This window comes from Paralichthys olivaceus, chromosome 2 (genome assembly GCF_024713975.1).
Source record: "Paralichthys olivaceus isolate ysfri-2021 chromosome 2, ASM2471397v2, whole genome shotgun sequence".
Classification (NCBI taxonomy): domain Eukaryota; kingdom Metazoa; phylum Chordata; class Actinopteri; order Pleuronectiformes; family Paralichthyidae; genus Paralichthys; species Paralichthys olivaceus.
In genome coordinates this window covers 12,139,875-12,159,372 of record NC_091094.1, presented here as the reverse complement: position 1 = coordinate 12,159,372, position 19,498 = coordinate 12,139,875, and the positions used below count along the sequence as shown (strand labels likewise).

Sequence of the window (19,498 nt, the reverse complement as noted above, 5' to 3'; positions counted from 1 at the left end):
CACACACACACACACACACACAAAAATCTAATATTTACTTCTCTTGTATCGCATTTGTTTTTTCCTGTTGCTGTCACAGTGTACATCATTTCATATGCTTCCCCCTTATGTTAAATTTGTCGTGTCACCCGTTGAGGTGAGGTCTGTCTCATCATGTCTCACCTGTTATGTTCGCCACACAAAGAAAGGTTCATGTCATGCTATGGTGGCAGCTGCTAAGTAAGGTATCCATATTCTTCTCTAATGAATTTGTTCACACAACTCATCACATGTTGCCATACTGCTTTGCTATTCATGCTTTCTTCCCATCAACTGAACCTGGTTGTTTAGCTCCTGCTTCCGTCCCTGATATTTCTGGGTGATAAAGATCAATTACATCCAGTGGAGTCATATTCATGGCACACTGACAGCATGCCCCTTGCTGTCAAGTCCCACAAAATCCAGTAAGCTATGTTAAGTAATGCAATATTTGGTATTCACTGTCTGCAAGACAGCAAACCAGACTCCCCATAAACAAGCAGAGACAGCTGAACTTAGAAGGAAGACAGTGCCATAGATGCATTCAATCAATAATGTTGCTCACTGAGGTTGTACAACTTGACGGCCATTTGACAATTCAACAACCATCCATATATATATATATATATATATATATATAAATCATCTATAGGATTACTGCTGCTTTAGTGTACATCAGTTTGTAGATTATCAGATGTTTCTTACTTAGCCAAATTGCCCTCATCTCATCATTTGCAAAAGTAAAGGTGATTAGAGGTGTTTCTCATCTACCAGCTCACACATCCATGGCTGCTTTGATGTGGACAAATAATTAATGGTAGTAACAACTAGTGCCTCTTTTCCCATGTGTCCTCAATTTTGCTCTCACAATGTTTTTTTTTTAAATGTCACACTTCAGCACTTGCTGAGACTGTGTCAAGTTTTCAGTTTCACACCAGGCTCCGGCTGTGGAAGCAGCTCAACAGTACGACAGGAGTTTCAGTGCCTGGTGTGGACTGAAGTGGGCTAAGAAAACCCCCAAAGATCGTCAGCCTCATTTAACGCACATTCATGCATGTTGGTCAAACATTTTCATACCTGTCAGTGACACATCAACTATTTTGCAGAGCTTAAGATGACTATACAATTCCTATTTTCTTCATTAGAGGTCAATAAGACGAGAGTTAAATACACAAAACTCTATTACAATAATAAGGTTTACATGAATATGCACAGTTAAAATGTTTTTTAATTAAATCATAGCTTCCCTGAGGTTCAGTCATTTATATTTATTTCCAAAAACCTTATAAAACAATAGCAGTGTATCATGTGTTACAGTTTGCTCATTGGTTCTCTTCACACTGTCTATAGTGCTGGTTTACTTTCTTCCCTTCATGTCCTCACACCTGCTGTTCGCCCTCCATCCACCAGATGTCCCTGGACTTACTTCCTGTCTCTCACCTGTTCTCAGTCACCTGAGCTCCCCTCCCCATTCACTTCCTCTCCAGCCCAGTCAGTATTTGAACCTTCCATTGTCACTAACGTGTGTTTAGGTACCCTTGTGTTCTTTTAAATGTCAGCTATCTTTGTTATGGAACCTTTTGTATATATGCCTGTCCATATGAAGGCCTTCCTGTTTGCTGGAAGACAGGTAACTTTCTTTCACCAGTTAGAGCAACTTGACCAAAGCATTCTGCCTTGTGTGTGTGTGTGTGTGTGTGTGTGTGTGTGTGTTTGGATCCTCTAACTTTTCTGTTGCCATTCATCTTGATTTATCCAGATGCGAGGAGATGGCAAGGAAGCATTTAGGAGTTGCTTAGAAAATCGATTTAATTAAATTAGAATTGTATTGTTTGATAAAACCTCATAAAGGTGATAAACTATATGTAAAAACCAAATATAAAAAGATAGCAGTCCTTTCTATGACAATAACAGCATAGACATTTTGCCTTCAATGGTTTAACCATTTTTTAAAATCCTAACTGGTCTCAGTATTGAGCAGGTATTTGACAAAGTCATTGTAAAAAAATGTTGTCACACCATCGAGCTGAATTTGCAAAAGGATTTTATCAAAATTAAATCATGTTTCATCATTGATATTATTCATCTTCTAATTCTAGTATGAATCCTTTTGAAAGATCTTCAAATGTCTTCCCCTGACATCCATGATATTGCGATACTGCAGCACCCTGAAGAAAATCTATGCACAAAGAGTCTGTACACTCCACACATAAAAGCATCAACTGTTTTCAACTCGTATTCAAACATTGGCCAATGTTGCTGAATTGCGAACCACTCCATGCCCTGCTTCCATTAAATAATAGGTATTATCTGTTATTCAGATAAAGTCATTAAGTTGCTGTGACGTCAATCGTGTTAGCTTTCATTAGCCGGGCTTAGATGGGTTTGTAGACAGAAATTGTGATAAGAGAGATTTTCTGTTATGCTGATCTGTGTTTGTCTTGCAAAAGCCCTGTTGTGGCTTGCAAGCCTGTTGCTATGGCAACCACCATTTGATACCAGTGTTGTGTAGGAAGGCAGAGAGATGGTTGAAAATTAACAAACTGCTTTATGTACGTCTTATAATCTATTCTTAATTTTTACGTATGTGAGTTTGTGTCAGGGGATTAAATAGAAAGAAGAGCAATACACATACTCGGGGGGAAACAATGTTCAATCAACTATCTAGTAACACTGGGTCATGTTCCCTCCCATGATTAATTCAAGAAATATTATACTGTATATGCCTCAAAGTGAATACTTTACTGGGAGAACGCAGGATGCATAGTTCCCTTTCTTTCACTAACTCACTGAACTGCATCGTTTGCTCGTACTTCTTAACGGCTACTCAGGTAGTGACACATATCTCTCATGAGGATCAGTCCCCTCAAAACCCTGCAAGAAATTCACATATATAAATATATTTCTTAAAAGAATGGTGGATAATGACCATTAAACCATATTTGTATAATCACTACTGAAGTCAATAGCAGAATTGTGTGTTAAACATCACATTTCATAATATGTCTGTTACTTAATACTGAACTTAGTTATGACTATAAATGGCATTCAAAGATGAGAAACACCTGCATTACTATATTTTCTTATATAAAGGTTCACACAGTCCTAATGTAATCTAAAAACTCTATCACCATTTTTGAATCTGTGGAAATAACATGAGGGGTAATAGTTTTATTCAGTTTATTGTTTTGGTTTTTTCAGAATCAGAAGTACTTTATTAATCCCCCATAGGGAAATTAAAATTTTAATCAACTATCAGAAATTAGAACGAGGAGTCCCACTTTTTATGAAAGTGGTTGAATGCAGACCTAAAGTCAGCTGTCATAAACTCTGAATGTCACAAGAACACACACTTCATAAACAGCGATACTACGCTAAATACAAGGATAAAAACATTTCAAAAACATTAAAATGTGTAATGTATCTTTGTCCTGAAAGCATGATCTCATAATAAGATGCACCAAAGCTTCCTTTGCAGGGTTAAAATATGGACTGGGTTACTTGACCTGATATTTGTTCCGGAGACTTTCACTATGAAATGGCTTGTTATGGACATGTTAGCTTTGACACAGAAATCATAGATGCACCACCAGCTACGTGTTGATCAGCGTTATGGACATCCGGTCTCGCTCTGTTGTGGTAGCTATGGTTACCTCAAAGAGCACCAAATGTTCTTGTTGAAGTGTGAGGGTAACGTTTGTGACACCATGCCTCCCTCCAACATGGAGGCAGAAACAGTCAAAATCCACATGACTCCAACTGTCCAAATGATTTGGTCTTTGTTGGATTTGTTCACACTTACTTCAGAACCAGTCTTGTAGTTTTGGTTTTAGCTTTTCTCTGTGACTTTTGTGGAGTTAACCTTAACCTTAACATTGCACCAAGTTTGTTTCTGGAAATGCACTTGACCAGCATTCAACCCCTTTGTTGTAGAAAGATAGAAGATTAAAACAAAAATAATGCAACTACAACTCTAATTATTTTTGCAATTTGAGTGAATTGTCCCTTAAAATTAAATTAAATGGATTCTTAGGTTTAGATGGCAAGAATTTGTCCTAAATCTCCTTATTATTATTAACTGATGTGATATTGTTCAACTAGTTAAACTTCAATTTGATTCGATGAAAACTAAAATCCTTTATTAAGATATTGGTTTAGTCATGATTTCATTTATAATCAGAAATATTTCCAAACATTTTATAAACACATAACACACAAGGCCCTTTCAATAAAATTGGCATTTTTATGAATACATTATTAATTTGAAAATCCATGACTGAATGTATCCACTTCCATCCAGGGCTTTTATTTTTTAGTCATGTTTTTTTCATTGTATGATTGCGACTTTTTCAATTTTATCTTCTAAAGGAAATCTTTTGAATGTCTTCGACATCTGCTGTAATAGCTGTCAAGGTCTCCAGTGATGCTTGTGAGAAGCATGCCTTCAGCCCTTCAAAAGTTTGTATCACAGACCCCATGACTATTGCTTTAGGTTTCTATGGCAACTAAGATGAACTATAAGTTGACTCATCTTTTTACAAGCATGAGTACAGGAGTGTGGAGAAAAAAACCCATTTTGGTCTGGAAATCATTAAAAAAAAAATAATCCAGTTTTCTTAAAACTGTGAAAAACGTCTGGAGATGGAATGGGATTCTTTCCACAATGTCTTTCCGTCTCTTTTCGAAATACAATCATGCATTTTTAGAATACAATGGGAAAGGGCTATTTGAGGCTGAGTTAAGAAGGATGTTTTTGCATTGTATTTTGACAAACAGTTCTAACTTTGTTATGTGCTTCTTGTCCTAGTGTTTCAAATACAGTAGAGAGGGTTTATCTACACTTGTTTTAATGTTGATATTTTTCATAGCTTGTTATGTACTCACAATATAAACAGGCAAATAAATCGGATGTATTATAATCGTAGCCCACACTGTGAGGACACTGTAAGGGATTTCAGGTAGGCCACTGATGAGACAACAGACGTGTTGAAGCAGGGGAGTTACTCGAGTCCATTCATAGACTTACAAATGCTGGATTAACTAGATGCAGCCATGGTAACATAAGGATGAGCAGAGCATTGAGTAGTTTCACAGAAGCACAGTGAGATGCTGTCTGCGAGCTTTGTGACGCAGAATCTAGTTTTGCGTATGCTTCAACTGTGTGACAGAGATAATGTCGTATTCTGAACTGATATAAATAACATTAGAAAAATATACTGCATCGGGCACTTTGACCAATTATGAATAACTGACCACATAAAGGGATCCTGCATATTGCATCGTCTAAACAGCTGCAGTTTCAGGCTCTGACCAGTTTTTTAATTTATCAGTATATGTTGAAGGTTAGATTCAACATATACTGTTTGCACAGCCAGTTTGCACAACTGGCTGTGCAAACAGTTGTGAAAATTTAAAGTGAGTTCTTGGCACGGATTCAAATATTGCAACTGTGCCCCTATATGGCAACAGGGTAATTTGTGCTTTGATTTAAAGAGAATAGTTAAAAAAAAAAATCTTAAATAAAGTTTCAAGAAGAATCCTGAAAAATGCTTGTGTGGACTCTCCAGCCACCAGACATACAGTATGTCATGGCTTTTTAATTTTAGATTTAAGAATAATCACATGTTGGAAAATTAGTTTCCTCTTTCAAATGGCACCAAACACTGCAATATCCATATTCCTCAAGAGACTGTTACTATGGTGATAGCGCACCAAAATGGTTGATGCAAATGACAATTTAGCTGTTGTTGTGTCAAGTACATGCACATGCACATATTACAACATACACATACGTATGACACACATTGTTGACATATTTGTGTCAGTCTCTAAAAGTGGAGATACATCACCTTTCATCTGAAGACATGTAAGACTTACCTGATCTCTGCCTTTTTTAAATAAACCTCCTCATGACCTTTGGTGAATAAATGCCTTTATTCACGCTGGGGTTATATTTATACTAAGTATTCTTTTTGCATTGAGTATTTGTCTTTGCCCATTAAAATTAAGGTTTGGCTTCTCAGGTTGATGTTTGGAACACAAATAGCCAACAGTGATGGGACTGACTCCCTCCTGCAGGGGTGGATTTGAGCAGGATTATAAATGTCCTACTCTTAAAATAATGACAGTGATATGAGAGATTCCAGGTTTTAGGCTTGTGATGCAGCACAGAGTTGTACTGCAAAAACAACCAGAGTTCTGGAGAGCCCTGCAATACCTGGAGTCAGAAACGAAAGTGAGAGAGTAGGTGGTTTTGTGGGTAGGTGGGGAAGAGGTTAAAGATGCTCCGCCGCTCTCTTTCCTGTTATCCCAATGGCCTTTTAGCGGCATTACTCATATTGGGAAAGAGACACTCCTGTTACATAAGCCAGTGCTACAGAAACTGCCTACCCACCAAAATCCCAAAAGATCCTCTCTCCACCTGTACATAATTGCAAAGTAGTGCCACTGGTCAGATGAGTTTTCTCTTAAAAGTGTTCAACTGCTGAACGCACAGAGTTCTGTATAAAAAGGTTTGTCAGGGAACTTCAGAGATTTTATGCCAATGTGATTTTGCAAGTTGCTTCCAAGATATCAAGACTAGTTAGAATAGCTTAGATATGGCATGAACAGGACAAGTCGGACAAGTTTGTTAAGAGACCCCCTTACATTCTGAGACTAGCTATAGGAGACGGCAATGACACCATGCTTTGAAACCCCCTAACAAGGCCCCATGCGACTAGCTTTCTGCCGACGCTTTGCCACTTCAGAGGTTTGGTTGAGGACAAGACTGTATAAATGCATGTGTATGATGAGTCTAAGATGGTGGTGGGGGTTGCACTTTACTACTTTATTGCTACTTATGTGTATTCTGTTATACTGTAAATACTGTTGTTTTGATGATGTGTTTAGTTACACGGGGCATCTATCTAATTAGGTACATTTTTGTGTCAAGTATCAGTTCTGATGAATGGATATAGTTCATGTAATATTAATCTGGTATTACTAACACTCCTGCCAATAATATTCAATGCTTTGAGAATCATTTTAATTTCCTCCCAAAAGACCCTGTTTTCAGTTCAAGCTCAAATCTGACAATCAGCTGCAAGAGACTTGAACTTGAGGCCAGAAACGACTTAAAAGAGATTTTTCATTAAAATGCATCACAAAGATCTCTAATCTGATTAAGTTTGCATTGTTGTTAAAGCAAGTGAATGATTTTGTTTAGTTCACTTTAGCTTTGTTTCAGTGGATCACTGTGGAATTGTTTGCCTCTCCGCGGCTTGGCATATCGAGCTATGTTTTTCTGCCTCCCTGCCCCTAGGGTCCAGCTACTAGTTAATAACACTGTTCATTTTTTGTGAATCAATTTAAAAGGTTTTGCATAAAAACCCAAGCTTTGTTGTAAGTTCATTAAAAACCCAGAGTATACCATCCTGCCTCACTCTAACTAAAGCTGCTTTCAGACATGCACTGAACTCCTCAGATGCTCCGTATTTTCTCCTGAGGAGCTGCTGTTCTGTGCATTGGTGAAAGACAGACTGTTGGTAAACTCCTCCTTTCCTCCTTTTTAAAACACATCACTGTTGTTTCAGTTAAGCCTGTCCTAGGAAACACTACATTATAGTATGGATCGGAAGAAACAGACATTTGGTTACAATGTCCCCGTCACCTGCATTATACTGACTGGCTCTCATCGTTCTTGACTTGACTATTAGCGGTGAAAACAAAATGTTGCTAACCTCTTCATCGCTGGTGTGTGCAAGCTAACAAGATAACACAGACATGCACAGGCCCAGTTTATTTGAATTTAAAATGCTACTTACATATTAATAGAAATGAGTTTGGAAATAGCCTGAGACAATTCACCGGACTGTTGCTGCATGGGGTGAGTTGAACCATTCATCGGCTCAATAAGCAACACAGGATTGGATAGGATAGGATAATTTAGGATCTATCAGCTATTTAGCAATTGTGGATTTTTTAATGTCTTTATCAGAAGGCCCCCCTGCATGCCGAGAGTCTAGCTCCGCCCCTGGGTCTTGTTGAATGACTGGCACCAACTTCCGGATGGACTTTATGAAGAAGAACCTTTTGCATCTTTTGACCCTGAAGTGTTTTATTGCAGGAGAGCTGACGTGCAGCCTCCAGCTGAGCCGCGTGACCATCTCAGTTGAAAAGTCCTAAAAATGGTGATACTTTATTAAAACCTTTGCTGCACTGATGCGCACACACAGACACACTCACACACATCATAGTGGTACTCGCGCGCACACCTCCCCTCCTTCCTGCATCATAGCCCGCTGTTACCATCACACGTTCACGTAATACTCCCGTGAACAAGCTGACTTGTTGGAAATGCTCGAGGATCTGGAAGCTCTCTGATTGCGCACTGGCTGCAGAATCTGTGGAATCGTCCAAAGAGAAGAAAAGTGAAGCAATCGGCACCAGGAGAATTCACCCAGAGACCAAGACCAGGAGGGTTTGGATTATTGATCATCTCCCCTTCTACTTCATTCAAGGTAAGTGAGCGCAGTCTTTCTGTAATCTTTGGCACTGACCGATGAAAACGCAAGAAGTGATGTATGTTGAGGAATGTTCTACGAGATTTATCCTCCACTGACTGTCCTCTCTGACCACCTGTCGTACTGACGACACACAGTTTGGTGCTTAAACTTTTTTTTAGCGACAATCAATTGTGATTCTCTGATAAGCTGGTGTAAGAAAACCTGCAGGATAGTTTCCATGCGTTCAGCTGCAACATCAGTCCAACCAGCGGTGATGCGCAAAAACTGTGCCACCCATTAAACAGCTGTGGAGCCGCCAGGTTTCTCTGTTTTACTCTTGCAGCTCATTATGAGGAGCTCGTTCAAGCTTTATCGTTCATACAGACTCATACAAACTGCGCTTCGGCTTTACATAAGCTCAGCTTGTTGCACTCAGACTGCAGCACTACTTGAGTTCACAGTCTCACAGTCTTGCGGTGTCCCTGCCTCCCTCCCTGTCACCCTCTGTCATGCTTTCACACCAAACGAGCTTGTGATCACAATACCCACTTAATCACTGACACTCCACTTCATACACCCCATCAGGAGGGCAGGGTGCCTGGACAGGGTGCCTGTCCGTCATGCAGACCTCCCAGGTGTGTGGACCTCCTTGTGAGAAACAGCAGTGTAGATTTCAGTTCAGCTGCGGTACAAATTCATTTGGATCAAATCACTTGCACATGTGCAGCCTCATATCATACATTAAAGCTGTGCACAAAAAGTTTGAGAACCACTGCTGCACAACCGAGCGATTTGACCCAGAAAACAAGGTGGTGCAATCTAAAGGGATCTTGTGTTGGAGAGGAAAACATTTTAGATAGATGTATGGCTTATTTACGAATGGCTGATATTTAGCAAATTAAAACTTATCCTAAGCTTTGTAATGAAAAATCATTGAACCCCTGATATGCTGCTGCATGAATCAGTGCTTTTCAAAAAAACTGCCTCACACCATCCTTTATTTATGACATTTTCTACAGCTGTATACTTCTGTTTCTCGTTGCCATCCCTAGATTTGTTCCCTTAAAACATTTTTGGTTCAAAATACTTATTGGAACCGCCAAGTGTTTTTTTAAGTAACGGGCTTTACACTGAATTGAATGTGTTACCTGTGGTTTCATGGGGCATTCAAGTGTGTTATTGAGGTCAGTTGTTATGAGATAAGTGGGAATCGCTGTATTCAGATGAAGATGGTAAAATACTACTAATAATTATCTTTCCATTTTTTCAATTTCATCAATGTTCTTGTCATTCGATCGAACTCAAATGGGGCGTTTATAAAAACTACACCTCTAGGCGTATTGAATTTGCAAAACAATTTGAATCCCACTGATAAATGCAGAAATCGCTGTCCCTCTGTGTCCTTCAGTTTTCTTAACAACCGCTCATTGACGTCAGACTTGGTGGGTGTGAGGACTCCAGGAAGTGCAGTGTTGTCTGTGAAGTTGTTTTGGATGGGGGGATGTTAGGACCCCAACCCGAACCATAAAATGATGTATTCTAGCCTGCTCTTGCTGTTGTCGCCAATTAGTTGAGACACATGAAACATAAACACATCTAATGTTGAACTCTTTATAGTAACTGTATAGATCATACAGTAACACCCTGTAATACAAATAATAGCAATAATATAGTAAACCTTTGAATTAAAATGCAGTGAACATGAATAAAATTAGGGGGAGAGGCAAGAAATGCTTTTAGTGTGTCCTTGTCGTGCTATCACACAACTTACCCCTTATTTTCTCTTTTCAGCGACACATTGTTTATTTGTCATGATTAGTTTGATTCATCCTCTGGTGCATGGTTTCTGTTTTGTAAACTCTTTGAAAATTCGAGATCAGCAAATGGAGCTCAGGTCACATGAAGCAGCAGTGGTCTTTGGCAGTGGTGTCGATGAGTGTGCAGAGAGCTATTCTGTACAGACAGTGCCGTGGTGCATGCTGTAGAACTTGGTAACCATGGCAACAAAACAACATCAGAAGAAACTGGTCAGATGAGCCTGTGACGCCTGGTGAAGAGATGAATGGTCGACTCAGTGCACACCAGAGCCAAGGACAAAAACGCCGACCAATTCATACTCTTCAGAATTGTCTCCACCTCTCTGGAGTGGACGAACAGGCACGTTTCTTTAGCTCCGTTAAATTCTGATTGATCGTCCTTGAATTCTGAAAGTGTAAAAGTGGTCGTTCTGCTCACCATCACCATTAACATTAAGATGTTAAATGAGGCATTACAGGATTCAAAATTTGGCTCAAACATCACCAGCACCATCTGCCCTCTCCAAGCCTTCTCCTTTGAAGAGACTCCACTGTGGCTGGATCCATGGCTCGCTGGCCTGCTGCCACCACCTGACATGGCTCTGACCAACAAAGCCGAATTCCAAAATAGCAACATAAAAAAATAAAATGCAGCATAAAATGCAGTACACAAATCTTAGTAGTAAAATAATTAAGAAAACCCCCCACAAAATGTGCTGTTTGTCCGCGGGATTACACAAATAGAACCCAATGAATTAGATGTTATAATTTATTTTCATGACTTTCCTTAACATGGTGAGATTATGAGCACTTTCTTAACATTCGGCTCTGGAAATAATGGATTAATGTTTTTTAAAATGTGGTGCAGATTAGCCAACCACATAGTTTTCCATTTTGTTATTGTATTCTAAGAGTTTAACAGACATGTTTGGCCTTGATTCTGGCTTTGAATGCAAACATTCCTCCTCGCAGGTTAGTCAGTGTAACTCTGCAACAGCTGGAACAATGTGTGAAGGTGCATCATCAATGTCTGAGACGGATTTGAACCCTGGTCCCTGTGGCAGTGTGCAGAGCGCAGACAGATCTTTTTCTTACTCTCAGAATAACAAAAACCTTTCTTTATTCATTAGCTTTTTTTTCATAAGCCCATAAAGTGAGTCATCGTTTAACAAATGAAATGTATATAAGATCTATTATTGCAGTTTTTAAGAAATCATGCAGTTGTGGATTTTTCCATTATGACTCAAGAGGTCTTGTGGGCTTTTATGGCTGCTGTAACTTAAAAACAAAAGAATCTAAATCAAAGAGGTTTTATAAGTAACCTACTTTGTGCTGCTAGAAAATTAAATGGACACAAATTTGAAATCTGTTGATCAAATGCAACAGCTCTGCGTCTATCCACAATTTTGTCAGCGCTGCGACTGTCTGGTTTTGAAACCGCATCTACATTCCTATTAATGAAGAACACTTAATTCAGATATTTCAAAAGACGGAGATAAAAGAAGTCTGATTCAGCAATAGTCAAGTGCCTCCTATCTTTGTCTTCTTGTGGTGAAGGGGAACAGCCTTTTATCTCTGGGACTGCCTTGAAAAGGGGAAAAACAAGTGCTCAGAAAATTCTGTCTTACTTGTCACGCTTACTGTTTAGTGGTCGGAGCACTGTGAGCCAAGCTTTCCGAGAACAGGTTCAGGGATCTTTGATTCATCAGGAGGTTAAATAATCGCATTAAACGGTCTCTCGTCAGCCTCGACCCTTCAATCTGCTCAGCATGAGCAGGATTGTTTGTCTTTGTAAAGGCTGCTGATGGTGGTGCGGTTATTTCATAACAGAAGCTGAGGCCACCAAAGTGTTCCAAAGATTTCTATAAGAGAAAATGTTATTTGCTTGAGTCTCATGGTTATTTATGACTTGATAAATCTGAAGCTAGGTTTTCTAAATAACATGACAAATAGAAGACATTTGAGAAGGGTTTTTTCTAGGGCTGTGGCCAAAAATGATAGAAAAATAAAAATGTTTATGTTAGTCGATATCAATAATTATCATGATAACTGTCACATTGTCACTCCTTTTTAAATTAAAGACATATTTTTGCTCCCGAGTTTTTTTCCTTTATGAGCTCAGAATGAAAAAAAGCCCTATTAATTTCAGAAATCACATGATGAATCTGCTTGAATACACCTGAAAATATCTAGACAAGCCCAAAAGCAAGTGAGGAAAAATCTGTTAGTTCACTTGTGTCCATCATCTCTGTGCTTGATGGATTGAGGCATGTGTGCGGTTGCATGAATCCAGGTCAGAACCCAAATGCAGTAATGGTGAGTCTGGGTATGATTTTCCCGCAGGATTCATGCAGGGGATTAAGCTCATCATATACTCCACACTATTTGTTAACTCCTTTAAGACAAAGACAGTTCATGTATTTTCTGCGTTTTGATCAGGAAAACGGTGAAGTTAATTTATATAAATGTTCAGGCTGGAGCGCTGCAGTGAGAGATGAGATCTGTGGTTGTTTACTTTACAACATTCCCCGTCTCGTTTCAAAAACCCAGAGGAAGCATTTTACTTGTGCATACTTCTGGAAAAAAACGCAGCCCTGAGTGAAACCATCATCATCGTGGATGGACTCAAACAATAAAGAGCTGGTTGAATAGGAGAGGCTTGATCCCTTTGGCCAAATTAAGCTGACTTCAAAATGCACTTTCACAAAAAAAACTAATAAAGCAGGTCTAGTTAACAGTGAGAGTAGCAGGTGCTTTACTACACAAAATAATAGTGAGTTAGAAACACTGTAGATTTGTGCTTGCAGTGTCGTACAGTTTAGTTGTTATTAACATATTGGTGGCTCAGTTTAAACCAAAATTATAAAAACCCTTGTTCTGCAAAAGGATGTGAACTTTATGGGGGAAATTACTAATCAGATTATTTAAAGAATTAAATGCAAATTATGACACAATTTAATACATATATGTAACGGGATAAAATGACGAGGTGCTGACTCTGAAATAAAACTAAGATGAGATGCAAAGGTTGGAAAACTATAGGACTCACCTGGGTTCTTTTAATCCTCACTATTCTTTTATAAATTGCATATTTATAATAAGGGAAATGCAGCACATTACTATTTTCATTTGATAAGATCCATGAAATCAGTGTCAATAAAGAGGCTAAAACAAGGGAACATCAGTGGACTCTTTATATTAATGATAAACCAACCAATTTACATAATGTAATATTTTCTCATATCAGCTACACAGATCTGTGGAGACTGGATCACAGAGTAATGAGTCCCTTTGTGGACGGTAGCAAACAGCCGGCTGTCTTTAGCCCTCTTTTGATGCTGTTTCAAAATCATATAGAGAAAGATAGCACCTTCATCAACCACGTTCTTCATATTAAATGTGTGATATTTATAATTCTTCGCTGTGTTACAGATTTTTACTTAGTGCTCTTATCTGGGAGAAATGTCTTCCTCTGAAAGGGTCTTGACTGAAGACTCCAGACATCACCTCCGTCAGAATTTCTCTACTCCCACTCTTCTGTGCTGGCTGCCATTTTTACTGAGAAGCCTGCCAAAAAAACCTGAGTCTGTTTTCCATTCAAGCCTCACATGTCACCAGTAACAAACATTAGCTGCTATGACGGACTTGTGTAGTAATATTTAGCACAGCTGTATTTAAAGTACTATATAGTTATGTAAGCAGGTCATTTCAGTGTGGTTGATTGCAGAAGGGTCTACTGTTGTAGGTAGCTGCTTAAAACTTGTCAGTTTAAAGCAACACCAAGACGCTTGCCACCCAGACCAACATGATATAACAAATTACCAAGTGTTAGATAAGCCTGTGTCCATGTTCTCTAGTTTGCATGGTGACAAAAATCATCAGGATTTTGTAGCCAGGCTGAGAAATTGGTTTTGAAATGTGTTAAAAGATTTCATGTGGGTGAAATGATTTTATTGAGCTTTTTGTTGTGAACTGAGAAGTGTGTGCAGTGATGTATTTTGCAGTTGAGGTTATGTATTGTCACTTGTGTTGCATTGGTCAGCAGAGTGACTGGTCATGTTTGATGATTTAGGCCATTCAGTTTGGGCAGTATGATGATTTACAATACATTAAAAGATTATGTGGATTTTTAATTATAATAATAATAATAATAATGTTCCACAGTGTCATTGCCATTACTTCAAAATAATCTTGCATTTGAAGTCACGGCTCGATGCAACTGTTCCAATTGATAAAAGATCTGTTGTCTCTTAAGACGCCTTTAAAAAAACAACTAAAACTCAATCCTGAAACAATCATAAACAGGCCTTTGTCTGGTTTTCTCCCGTTTAGTTTTTCAAATGTGTGTTTGTGTTTTATCGTCTGGTTCCTTTATTGTTTAATTTGAACAATTATACTTTTGTGAAGCACTTTGTGTCTTCGCTCTGTGAAAGCTGCCATCTTAAATCAAATGTATTTACTAACTTACATTGGTAATTGCTATACTTGTTCACAAGTTGTTTGTTTGTTGTCATATTTGTTACTATGGTTGCTGATTCCATCCTCAAACATTTCCCTACCATACCCACAGCATCAGCATCTTGCTATGATTTGAATGTGATCTACAGGCCTGCACCTCTTTGTTGGTGAATGCATTATAACAGCTGTTAATTCCAGCTTTATCTTTAACCAACTTGCTTGCAGAAATTTAAACACCAAATCTTTTACATCTGTTCCTCCGGATTTGGCGAGATACTAGCTTTCTTAACTTCTAAGAGTTTTTCCAAACATACAAAAAAGAGAGAGAAAAATGTTACCGCTGCAGTAACAGGGTCAAGTCCATCGGAATATTCTTTCCTGTAAAATGCAGATAGATGATGAATAATGCTGCTCCTGCTGCAGCAGCAGCACAGAGCTGACTCACTGCAGAGTGGAGAGAAACAAGCCTGACACTCTGACTGAGCTCACTGAAGAAAATTATGTTAATGTCAAATCTCAATGTTACATTGTGTTGATCTTGTGCTGATTTAAAATAATTAGCTCAGTTATTCTTACATGTTTTCAGAGACATGACCAAAAAATTGTCGGAAGTGTCGAAAATGGTTAATTAGCAATACATTTACAGTCACATTGTTTTATGTTTCAAGTTCAAGTTTATTAATGTCATTACAGCCTTATCTGTCAAACATACAGTGAAACTAAATTGTAGTTCTGTGCACATACACTTAAAAGGCAATTATTCATTATTGAGAATACAGATCCTTGTAGAAATGCTTGTACTCAAATCAACTCAAATGTAACATGTTGTATATTGTTGACAGGTTGTGTTGTGGCAGGACATTCCTATAGGGCAGGAGCTGACATGCCATTTGGTTGTCTGACACTTGGGGAGAAGAAGGATTACAACAATCCCTCAGAGGTGACCGACAAATATGACCTCGGACAAATTGTTAAATCGTGAGTACATCTGATGTTTTTTGTTATAATAAGCCCATAAATGCTTGTGAGAAAATTAGTCCTAAAGGGTGATGCATGTTCTCTCCTCTGTCTCTTTCACAGAGAGGAGTTTTGTGAGATATTCCGAGCCAAGGATAGGAACACCTTGAAAATGTACACCTGTAAAAAGTTCCACAAGAAGGACGGACGGAAAGTGAGGAAGGCTGCCAAGAATGAGATAATGATCTTGAAGATGTGAGTGAAGTTTTAATCTCCTCATTATAGATCTTTTATGTTGGAGGAACACTCCTGGAGCTTGAAAGTTTCATCTCAATTCATCAGCAAAATTCTTTCTTAAGTTCAAAAACCAACACCGTGAGATTTTGGTTTTGTACATTACAACAGTAATACAACAGCAGTAGACACAGTACAGTTGTAGTTATTTCTCTGTGCTACAGAGATCCTCTGTGTTGGAACCGCATGTTCATATATTAAATGAGCCATAGTTTTTTTTTTTTAAGTAAATCCCAGATACACATAAATACGATTAGGACACAAAATCCGCAGCTGGAAAATCCTGCCTGTTTAAAAAAATGGTTTGAGGCCAAGTGAGGCTGAGGAAATCTGAAAATCTCAAATTATTTGTTGTCTCTCAAATATATAGAATATCTTTAGCTTTACCTTTTACAAGTACAACAACAAGGTATGTCTTGCACTTTAATCACATTTGTAGAACCACTAGTAAATATAACGACAACACCTGCATTCTGTTGATGATAACAATAATATTAACCACCATATTTGATAAAAATTAATAAATCTTAACGTTATGTCCTCCTTTTATTCCATTTCCTCTTTATCTGTTTTAAAGGGTAAAGCATCATAACATCCTCCAGCTGGTTGACACGTTTGAAACTAAGAAAGAGTACTTCCTTTTTCTGGAACTGTGAGTATTATGCAAGCCACTTGAGAGAACTGCTGTATCATCTGGTCATCAACTCATTGTGTTCAACATATACAATTGTTATACATTTCTATCCTCGACAATATACGTGTGTTTTAATTTGGTCGTCCCGTCTGTTCAGCGCCACAGGCAGAGAGGTCTTTGACTGGATCTTAGATCAAGGCTACTACTCGGAGAGGGACACCAGCAATGTTATGAGGCAGGTGTTGGAAGCTGTAGCTTACCTGCACTCTCAGAAAATTGTCCACAGAAATCTGAAGGTATATTACAATGCTGACACCTAGTGCAAACCAGCAGCATTTCACCAAGCTGCCCTCTGCAAATTACAAAATCATGTGGATCACATACTTTTCAGTTTTACAGCCCGCACCTTTATTTGTTTGCTCATGCAGTTGGAGAACCTGGTGTACTTTAATCGTTTGAAGCACTCCAAAATTGTTATCAGTGACTTTCAGTTGGCAAAACTGGAAAATGGACTCATTAAGGACCCGTGTGGGACTCCAGAATATCTTGGTAAGGAGCATAACACCTAAATGTACCGTAATTTAAATATTTTTTAGATACGTTGATTTGTAGGAACACAGTAGGAACAGATCCTACAGTGATAGTCTGGATCTTCGGCTCATCATCAGGAAACATTAAGCTTGTTTCTGCTCTCAGCTCCTGAGGTGGTTGGGAGGCAGAGGTACGGGAGACCTGTTGACTGTTGGGCCATTGGTGTCATCATGTACATACTGTAAGTGCCCAGTCATTTGATCACACATATATATATATTTTTTTTATTACTTATGTTGTTCATTTATATTATATTATTATTTATTTACGTGGGAGCTTATTAAGAAAACATGCCATGTGTTATTCTGTTTTTATTTCGCTGACTCAATAGTTTGTCTGGAAACCCTCCTTTCTACGACGACGCTGAAGAAGACGACTCTGACAATCGGGATAAGAACCTTTTCCTAAAGATTTTGTCAGGAGACTATGAGTTTGATTCACCATACTGGGATGACATCTCAGATTCTGGTGAAAAAATCAATCGATTATATAAAATGTGCCATGTATGGATGTAACGATTTCACAAATGTCACAGATAATTTAATCAAGATCTTGTGTTTGTTCAACAGCCAAAACCTTAGTGGCATCCTTGATGGAAGTTGACCAAGATCAGCGATTGACTGCACAGGAAGCTATTGCCCATGAATGGTACAATAAAAATAATAATATTACAGTTTATCAAATATAAATCCTCCAACTAACACAGCTAGAGATATGAAGGTTGCTGTGCATGTACCACAAATCTAATTATGTGTTGGGGATAATGTTCTCTTGTTCCGTCTCGTAGGATTTCTGGAAATGCCGCCTCAGATAAGAACATTAAGGACGGTGTTTGTGCACAAATAGAAAAGAACTTTGCTAAAGCCAAGTGGAAGGTATTCTTCATCTATCTTATATATCAATACAATGTTTTGATCAATATTTGATAAGTGTATTTAACAAAATGATGATGTTTCCTACATGACCATATTCTATACGCTGATAATACAAGTTAGTATTTCTTTCATTCCACCATTTTGACTAAACGAATATTATTACACACTTCATTCACTGCAACTAGACAACTTCTGTCAAGTGCAGTAGCAACTTTCTTTTGTGTCTTCCCTCCGACACAATCATCTTCACATAAATTGTCAAAAAAATGTTCATATATCGCTGCACTCACTCTGATTCTAGTTAATTACTGTTTGAAACCATTTACAACATTTGATTGATATTGTTTATTTGCTATGAGTGTACTTCTCCATTTCAGAATAATTGTACGCTTGGTCACGTTTCACTGTTAGACTAGATTAGTAAACGTTGCTATATGTTATTATTTAATTTGAACTAACCTTGCTTTTTTAAATATTCTTATTCACAGAAAGCTGTCAGAGTGACCACCCTCATGAAGAGGCTCAGAGCTTCTGAGCAGGGTGAATCTGGGGCCTCCGGTCTCGCTGAGGGGGCTGCCGCTGACCCCAACGCACCCAGTGGCACTGCTCCCGCTCTTCCGGCGGGTAATAGCGTCGCTGCCAGCATAAAGGCCGCTCTTAGCGAAAAGGCTCCCGACACACAGACTGCCACCATCACCCAGCCCAGTGCAGCCAGACAGGAGGAGCAGACAGGGTGCAACGGCGACATCCCTCAAATGTTGCCACAGAGGAAGGGAGATTAGTTTAATAAATGAAGAGGACCCTTGCAAACCAACAAGCACATGTGCAGTACAGCCAATCAATTTGGCCTGTGATGATACCATGTCTATGATGTTTGACTATCCTGTTTGCTGAATTATGTCACAACGCCATCTTTTTTGCCTTCTGTACTGATTGGTCTATTGAATAGTGTTCTCCATGCTCCCTTGTTATTTTATGTACAAGTCCCTTTAAAGCTAGTTGCAAAGTAGCTCTTCTGTTGTTTCCTTTCTCCTTAATAACTGTAGAATCTCAGTGTTATTTAGTGAAACCTTCATCTTTAGTCATCAGCTCATTGTATATAGATGTATTTTGTCTGTTAAAACAAATTGCTAGTTTTCAGCCGCAGAAATTACAATCCTGAGTTCAAGTCTTGTGACTTAAAATTTTGAGTTGAAAGATTTAGCGTATTGATCAAATCAAGGTTTATTTCAAGAAATAAAATTAATTTACAAGGAATATTCATGCTAATATATTTGAGTTGACTCTTCATTCCTCAAACATGTAACAGGAAATGTGTCATATATTAGTTGAATGGATCAAAAAACAATTTGTTGAGTTGATTTAAAAATAGAAATAAAGTGATTTAGT

The 19,498-nt window shown here is 38.4% G+C and overlaps 1 protein-coding gene across 1 annotated transcript; it reads left to right on the top strand.

Annotated features, from left to right (window-relative positions):
- Positions 1-8,134: 8,134 nt before the first annotated feature.
- On the top strand, positions 8,135-19,378 carry LOC109638537 (caM kinase-like vesicle-associated protein). Its single transcript, XM_020101556.2, has 11 exons — positions 8,135-8,519; positions 15,601-15,736; positions 15,839-15,970; positions 16,587-16,661; positions 16,801-16,939; positions 17,072-17,192; positions 17,340-17,415; positions 17,566-17,702; positions 17,804-17,882; positions 18,022-18,109; positions 18,598-19,378. Exons 2-11 carry the CDS (start codon positions 15,642-15,644, stop codon positions 18,889-18,891), a joined length of 1,236 nt encoding a protein of 411 aa, XP_019957115.1. The 5' UTR covers positions 8,135-8,519; positions 15,601-15,641; the 3' UTR covers positions 18,892-19,378.
- The last annotated feature ends 120 nt before the right edge of the window (positions 19,379-19,498 follow it).

What these genes read in the sequence shown, in the direction of transcription:
- LOC109638537 (XM_020101556.2), top strand. Translation starts at nt 15,642, where the DNA reads ATGCCATTTGGTTGTCTGACACTTGGGGAGAAGAAGGATTACAACAAT. An exon ending in TACTTCCTTTTTCTGGAACT is followed by an intron (nt 16,662 to 16,800) that starts GTGAGTATTATG and finishes CCGTCTGTTCAG; the next exon opens with CGCCACAGGCAGAGAGGTCT. An exon ending in GGATGACATCTCAGATTCTG is followed by an intron (nt 17,703 to 17,803) that starts GTGAAAAAATCA and finishes TTTGTTCAACAG; the next exon opens with CCAAAACCTTAGTGGCATCC.